The sequence below is a fragment of the Hevea brasiliensis genome, chromosome 13 (genome assembly GCF_030052815.1).
Source record: "Hevea brasiliensis isolate MT/VB/25A 57/8 chromosome 13, ASM3005281v1, whole genome shotgun sequence".
Taxonomy (NCBI): Eukaryota; Viridiplantae; Streptophyta; class Magnoliopsida; order Malpighiales; family Euphorbiaceae; genus Hevea; species Hevea brasiliensis.
In genome coordinates, this window is record NC_079505.1 from 65,865,420 (window position 1) to 65,873,946 (window position 8,527).

At 39.3% G+C, this 8,527-nt stretch overlaps 1 protein-coding gene across 1 annotated transcript; it reads right to left on the reverse strand.

Annotated features, from left to right (window-relative positions):
* Positions 1-6,929: 6,929 nt before the first annotated feature.
* Positions 6,930-8,219, reverse strand: LOC131172176 (uncharacterized). The gene is made up of 4 exons (XM_058133121.1): positions 8,141-8,219; positions 7,604-7,822; positions 7,329-7,486; positions 6,930-7,235 (listed from the first exon to the last, which is right to left on the reverse strand). Exons 1-4 carry the CDS (start codon positions 8,217-8,219, stop codon positions 6,930-6,932), a joined length of 762 nt encoding a protein of 253 aa, XP_057989104.1.
* Positions 8,220-8,527: the final 308 nt, after the last annotated feature.

Genomic DNA, 8,527 nt, shown 5'->3' on the forward strand with positions numbered 1-8,527 from the left:
GTTTGCAGGACACAGTTGTTTACACGGGTCCAAGTACACGACCCGTGTACTTTTGTTCTTCAGAGAATTCTTCAAACCTAGCTAGGCAGAGACTTACACGGGTTTCTATGATTTACACGGGTCTGAGTACACAGCTCGTCTACTGCGTTTCTTCTTTGTCTCTTTCAGCTTTTCCTTGGCAGCAGGTTATACAGGTCCGTATCTTTGCTTACACGACCCATCTAAAGTATATCAACAACACTTCTCTTCCCTTTGTGTTTTTTCAAGCTTTCTTTTGTATTTCTATACCTTGAAACTTCATCCAAACACCTGAAATGATACAGAAAATATGGAATTTAGTGTTTGTCAGTGGAAATCACAAAAGTTAATGAAATTAATGACTATGCATGAGATTGTTTGCCTACATGCTATGAAATAGTATACAAATGTGCTTAAAAATATCTATGTAATACAAGTGCATCAAATATCCCGAACTCAAACTTTTTCTTATCCTCAAGCAAAAGAAAACTCTATTTTAAAACACATTTTAGGGGATAACTTAGGAATATAACCAACGATTCGATAAGCACATAATTGAACTCCTCCAATCCTTCATACCAATTACCCTCTTTCAAGGCATAAGGATTCCAATAACTGCCTGCTTAGAACTTGCTCTTTCTTCATGGTGTTTCAACTAGTTATTCCTCTATGCAAGGCTATTAATAAGTCACAAATAACCTATTTTATTAGAATGGAATTAAGAAATACTTACTCCCCCAAATTGCCTCTATTGATGATGATTGTGGCGAGTTTGATTTAATTTTAACTCCATAGGCATGCCTTAATTTCCTATCTCCACTAATGCAGCATACACTTCTAAAAGATCAAAAAGTCTTTAGATAGGTTGTATTGGGGTTGAGGGGTGATGATTGGCTACCAATGAAGGGTTTTAAAGAATGCAAACACGAGAATAGCTTTCATGTATAAAGTTCTATGTATACCAAGTTTATTTTGCTGATTTTTTTATGAGGAAGAAGGGTTCTTCATAGTGCTAAGCGTGCTTTCATGATACTTATCTTGGGACTTTTCCTTCTCTCTCTCTCTCTCTCTTTTTTTTTAAATCAAGTCCCTTTTGTCCTCTCCCCCAAACTCATTGCTTTTGTTGGGTTGAAAAGGCAAAACATTCTTTGATTTGATTGTACACTTGCATTTTCCTTGGTTTTCATATTTTCTCCTCATACTTTCTTTTAATACATGGTATACCTATCCTTCATACACTGGGCTTCCTCAGAAGGGTGAGGTGAGAGTTTAGGTTAGGGGCTAGGTAAATATTTGTGGGTAAACAAGGAAAATTATACAGGTAAAAGTATAGGCACAAATTGGTTGCAAGGGATATATTGTGACTAGGGTGGTCAAGGCTTAATGAGGCTATATCAAAGAATACCTTAATCATCTCTTCATCAAGCATATGCTAAAATTTCGCCTCAATAGGTAAAAGAGACATGTTCTAGAGCTAGTGAGGCAATTTTTTTTTCGATTTATTTGTATTTCAAAATTTTTCTCCTAACTTTACAAGTATAATGTGACAAATTAATAGCTATAAAGGGGTTTAATTAGTCTAGCTCCATTAAGGTGATTAAGTTTTTCACAGACAACAAATTAAAGTCCTTTTTGCCTATCTAGATACGTTCACTCCTCTATCTCGTGGAGTCCAATTATTAGCTCAATTGAATTTTTAGTTATAGTTCTAAGTTTCAGAAACTCGAGGTTCAAAATTTACAAAATTTTTCTAGAATTTTGATACACAAGTATAATGTAGATAACTTTAAGTAATGTAATGATATGCAATGCATGGAATGACCTTGTACCCCCAAACTCAAATCAGACATTATCCTTAATGTTAACACAATATGCAAAATTAAAAGATAGCACAGAAATTATGAGAAAGCATATTATGTATTAAGAATTTGAAAGTTTGAACAAAAAGCAAGTAAAATAGACTTAAGAATGCAGTTTAAGACTAAGGTATATGAAATTATACAATAAAGAACCTATTCTATAGTCCTAACTCTAAAAGGTCTCTGATGGTGACGATGGCCCGTCTTCATCGGGCCTCTCCAGTACCATGTCCAGCTTGTTATGGGTTTCCTGGAGGCTATCCTCGAGTGCCTGCATTCTGTTGTTGAGCGTGGTCTCTATATGCTGTAGGTATGCAAGGACTGGGTCTGCAGGTGGTGGTGTATATGGAGGCACTCGAGCGGGAGACTCATGATGGAGTGGCTCTTTGGCTTCCTCCTGGGCATGTGAAGGTTCACCAGGGCATTGTCGTGCTTCGTCTCTCCTAGGAATGACATTCCCTTCGGCATCAATCAGGTAGCAGGTGTTGCCAACCTTCTTACATATCCTCATAGATACGCAGATGGTTTGATCGATCTTTGAGGTTTCGACAATAGAGCATAGCCTGTGATGACCTGGAATGAATCCAAAGTGGAGTGCGATGGCTATGATAAGGACACCAAGCATGATTTGCCCTGTAGGCTAGTGAGATAGGCAGCGAAGGTGGTTACAGAAGAAGAATCTAGTGATTTAGCGCTGCCCGATGACCATACACCAAAGGAAGAAGAGTTCGTTAGCATTCACTACACCTAAGCTATCACTGCGGCCCATAATAGTGTGTGTGGCTAACCGAAGCATGTAACGCAAAGCAGAACTGATGATACCTGTAGATTTTGACTTGCTAGAGTTGTAAGGCTCTGTGTTTGGGGCTATAGAACGCCAGAAGTCAATGTTGTTATAGACCATCCGGTTCTGCGGGATCTCTTAGTGTCCGATGTTGTCGAATCCAAAGATGGCATTGAACTTGTCCACATTCATTACCCGATCAACACCAAGGAGCCAAAATTCAATCCTGCCCCTGTCCTCCCTATCAGTGGGCCATAAAGTGGCCCTGAAGCTCCCCAGAAACTCTAATGTGGTGTCCCGGCAAGCAGGAAATTAGAGTTGGGTGAATCTAGTCCACCTAATGCTATCAAGGAGTCCGTTGATTTCGTCTTGCAGCCTTATTTATTCCAGCAGCCCAAAATCCATATACTTTGTGGAGATTATTTTCTGAGTGCAAAGCCGGGTGCATAAATCTCTGTGGGTGTCATCGCGGAATCCCCAAGTGATGGAGAATTCTGGCTGTGGTGGCTATTGGGGTTGTGGTGGAGGTGGTGGAAGTGGTGCTGCCCTTGTTCTTAGGCATTGTAGTGATGGCTGAGGGGGTGAGGGTGAGGAGCTGCTTCCTTGTCTTGAAAGAGAGCCCAATATTCTTGCTGGTCTCTTTGCAAGAGCCATTGGTGACTTTGGGAGAGGGAAAGCTAGGGTTTAGTGAGGCGAAAGGAGATTAGAGAGCTTTTTATAGGCTAGAAGAAGTGGAGAGGAAGGGTTTTGGCATGGGGAACGATTTAAGGATGAGAGGTGAATTTAAAGGGTTGTTGTGACCCTTCGTTTCGCGCGTTTCGAGCCTCAGGAGTCAAATCTGTGACATGATACATGGGTCGTGTATCACTACACGGGTCTCGACATGTAGGCCCGTGTAATTTTCTATCCGAAAATTTTTACTTCTGCTAAGATACACGGTCCGTGTAAATTAGCTCGAGGACCCGTGTAACTTCCTGTCTCTCAAATTGTCTTGCTGAATATGTTACATGACCTCTGCAAATTACATCGAGGACCCGTGTAACTTCTTGTAGCCTTATGTAGCCTTATTCCCGGGCTCCAGAATGTTACACGATGCGTGTAAATTATTACATGGCCCGTGTAACTTTCTGCCTTTTCATTTATTTTTATTTTTTTTTTCAAGTTCTCAGACCATTCCTATTTACATAAATGAGATGAATGCAAGAATTAATATCATGATTACTTCCCCAGTTTTGTTCAATTTCCTCTGTGGTTTTGACTTGACGATTCCTCTCCTCTCTTGCTTTTAGTTCCTTGCTTTTACAGAATTGATATCTTGGGGTTCCTACAAAATAAAACATGAATAAATATAAAACAAAAATCAAAATAAGAAAGAAAAATAAGGAAAATTCAGAAAAATTTGGGTTGCCTCCCAAAAAGCGCTTATTTATAGTCTTTAGTTGGACTTTGCTTTTATTTTTCATAGTCTGTCTAGAGGGTTGTTGAAGGTGCAATTGGCTCCCTTCTCTATGGGTTCTCCCTGAAAGTAAGGCTTTAGCCTCTACCCATTGACTTTAAATGTGCCTGAGGTTTTGCTCCATACTTCTACTGCTCTATGCGGAAAGACTTGGGTTACCTTAAAAGGTCCGGACCATCTTGATTTCAGCTTCCCTGGAAAGAGTTTCAATCTGAAGTTAAACAACAGGACAAGATCTCCTTCTTTGATTTCCTTCCTCGAGATGTGCCTGTCGTGCCATCTTTTGGTTTTGTCCTTAAAGATCCTGGCATTTTCATAAGTGTCCTGTCTGATCTCTTCCAGCTCATTGAGCTGTAAAAGTCTTTTTTCGCCAGCTTTTAGGTCATAGTTTAGGGTTTGGATGGCCCAATAGGCTTTGTGTTCAAGTTCGACAGGTAGGTGGCAAACCTTCCCATAGACTAAGCGGAAGGGTATTGTTCCAATGGGAGTTTTATATGCAGTGTGGTATACCCACAATGCATCATCTAATTTCATGGACTAGTCTTTCCTTGAGCGATTGACTGTTTTCTCAAGGATATGTTTTAGCTCCCTATTTGAAATTTCTACTTGGCCGCTGGTTTGAGGATGGTAAGGAGTTGCCAATTTGTGAGTTACTCCATATTCCTTCAATAAATTTTCAAATTCTCGATTACAGAAGTGACTTCCTCCATAGCTAATTATCGCTCTTGGTGAGCCAAATCTTGTGAAGATGTTCTTTCTAAGGAATTTCATTACCACTCTTACCTCCTTTGTTGGTGTGGCTACTGCTTCTACCCATTTTGACACATAGTCGATGCTAACTAAGATATACTTATTTTCAAAGGAAGTTGGGAATGGACCCATGAAGTCTATTCCCCACACATCAAATAGTTCGATCTTAAGTACACCGTGCAGGGACATCTCATTCCTTCTTGAAATATTTCCCGTTCTTTGGCATTGATCATAAGCTAGCACAAAGGACTTTACATCCTTAAACAGATGTGGCTAGTAAAACCCTGCTTGTAAAACTTTGGCTGCTGTTTTTGTGGTGCCAAAGTGTCCTCCATATAATGATGAATGGCAGTGTTGCAGAATGCTCTCTATTTCCTCTTCTGGTATGCATCTTCTTATTAGCCCATCATTACATCTCTTGTACAGCAGAGGTTCCTCCCATGTGTAGAACCACACATCATGCAGAAATTTCTTCTTTTGCTGATAAGTCATATTTGGAGGCAATACCCTGTATACAAGAAAATTAACAAAGTCAGCATACCATGGAGCTTGGGAGAATGCTAGTAATTGCTCATCAGGAAATGAATCATCAATTGGCAAATCCTCGATGTCCCCTGTGTCTTCCAGTTTTAGCCTAGAGAGATGGTCAACTACTACATTTTCAGATCCCTTTTTGTCCTTGATTTCAAGGTCAAATTCTTGTAGATGCAAAATCCATCGAATCAGCCTTGGTTTTGCCTCCTTCTTGTTCAAAATGTACTAGATGGCAACATGATTTGTGAATACAATGACTTTTAACCCAATTAAGTAGGATCTCAATTTGTTAATTGCAAACACTATTGCAAGGAATTCCTTTTCTGTGATAGCATAATTGATTTGTGTGTTATCGAGTATCTTGCTAGTGTAATAAATGGCGTAGAACTTTTTATCTTTTTTTGCCCGAGCACTGCTCCAACTGCATAGTTACTTGCATTGCACATCACCTCGAATGGTAGCTCCCAATCTGGTGGTTGCATTATTGGTGCTGAAATTAGGGCTTCTTTGATCTTGTTGAAGGAAATAAGGCAATTTTCATCAAAATCAAAGGGAACATCTTGACTTAACAAATTGGTAAGTGGCTTATCTATTTTGGGAAAATCTTTAATGAATCTTCTGTAGAAGCCTGCATGTCCCAAAAAGCTTCGTAATCCTTTGACTGATGTTGGTGGTGGCATCTTTTCAATGATTTCAATTTTTGCCTTATCAACTTCAATTCCTCTTTCTGATATCAAATGTCCCAGAACTATACCTTCCCTTATCATGAAGTGATATTTTTCCCAATTTAGGACTAGTTTTGATTCTTCACATCTTTGCAATACTTTGGATAAGTTAGATAGGCAATCATCAAAAGTAGTTCCATAGACAGAAAAATCATCCATAAAAACCTCCATAATATTTTTAATATAATCAGAAAAAATGGCCATCATGCATCTTTGGAAAGTAGCAGGGGCATTACAAAGACCAAAGGGCATTCTTCTATATGCAAATGTTCCATAAGGGCATGTGAATGTGGTCTTTTCTTGGTCTTCTGGGTGAATAAGAATTTAGAAAAATCTCGAATACCCATCTAGATAGCAGAAGTAGGAATGTTTTACTAATCTTTCTAACATTTAGTCTATGAAAGGAAGAGGAAAATGGTCCTTTCTGGTGGCACTATTCAATTTCCTATAATCTATGCACATGCACCAACCAGTAACTATCCTAGTAGGGATTAGTTCATTGTTTGCATTTTGAATGACAGTTGTCCCACCTTTCTTAGGCACTATATGCACTGGACTAACCAATTTGCTATCAGAGATCAGGTATATAATACCCGCATCTAATAGTTTCAGAATTTCCTTTTTACTACTTCTTTCATGTTTGGGTTAAGTCTTCTTTGATGTTCAATAGTGGGTTTATTGTTTTCTTCCATAAGTATCCTATGCATGCAAATGGAAGGATTAATCCCTTTTAGGTCTTCTATTTTATACCCTATGCTCTTGCTATGGGTCCTAAGTACCCTTAGCAATTTTTCCTCTTCTATTTAAGATAGACTAGCATCGATAATAACAGGATATTCAAAATTTGAGTCCAGGAATGCGTACCTTAGCGTAAAGGGAAGAGGTTTCAGTTCTACCTGTTTGGTGTTGTCCTGAACCTTGCCTTTGGGCTGTTCCTCCTTTAACTCTTCTATAGTGAAAACTTGAGCCAATAGTAGAGGTGGATTACCTGTCAAGGATTGCGCACAAGCTATAATTTCCGTGTTCTCCTTCTCTGCTATGTGGTTGTGCATGATGGATACTCCTAGAGGATCTTCAGGTTGTGCTTTAATGAATTCCTCTTCAACTTGCTTGTCAATTATATCAACCTTGAAGCATTCATCAGGTTCAAGTTTGTGTTTCATTGCGCTGAACAGGTTGAACTCCACTTCTTCATCTCCTACCTTAAGAGTTAACTGTCCGTTCTTAACGTCTATGACAGCTCCAGCAGTTGCTAAAAAAAGTCTTTCCAAGATTATAGGGATTTGGACGTCCTCCTCCATTTCCAGTACAATAAAATCAACTGGGATAAAGAATTTTCCCACCTTAATAGGGATGTTTTCTAGAATGCCCACAGGGTATTTCACAAATCAATAAGCCAGTTGTAATGAAATTATTATAGGCTTAAAATCCCCCACAACAAGCTTCTTACATATTGATAAAGGCATCAGACTCACACTTGCACCTAGATCATAGAGGGCTTTGTCTATATTCATGTTACTGATAAGACAAGGTATGGAGAAGCTTCCTGGATCCTTGAGTTTTGGTGGCAGCTTGTTCTGCAATATGGCACTACATTCCTCTATAAGAGCAATAGTCTCATAGTCCTCCAGCCTTCTTTTCTTTGATAAAATGTCTTTGAGGAACTTGGCATAAGATGGCATTTGAGAAAGTGCTTCTGTAAAAGGAATGTTTATATAGAGTTTCTGTAAAACTTCTAGAAACTTTCCAAACTACTTGTCCAATTTGGCTTTCTGGAATCTCTGAGGAAAGGGTAGAGGAGGCTGATATGGTTCTGGTAGCTTCTTTTTCTTCCTTGCTTCTTCTTCTTGATTCTCTTTAGCTTCTGCCTTCTTCTCCTCTGTTTGGTTTTCAGATTTATTAGAGGTTCTCTCAGTTGGTTCTTCCTCTTACTATTCTAAAATTCTTTCACTCCTCAATGTAACTGCCTTACAGTGCTCTCTTGGGTTCATCTCCGGTTGACTAGGTAGCTTACCAGCAGTTTTGCTTAAAGAGCTTACTTGCTGAGCAATTTGATTTTCAAGCATCTTGTTATGTGTGGCAAGTTGGTCCATTATGGAAGCTAGCTGTTTGATCATTTCATTCTACTATTGCTGGGCTACTAAGAAGCTTTCCATCATGGATTCCATAGTCGACCTTGGTTCAGGCCGTTGGCTTTGAGGGGGTGGCAGTGGCTGTGTAGGGTTTTGTCCCCTATTTTGAAATCCCGGGGGTGTTGGTAGTCTGTATCCTTGTTGTTTATTCATTGGCTGATTATGTGAATTTGGCCAGGAGAAATTTGGGTGGTTCCTCCATCCAGGATTGTATGTATTTGAATATGGATTGTGGGACTGTCTCTAGTTGAAGTTCCCTCCGTTATTCA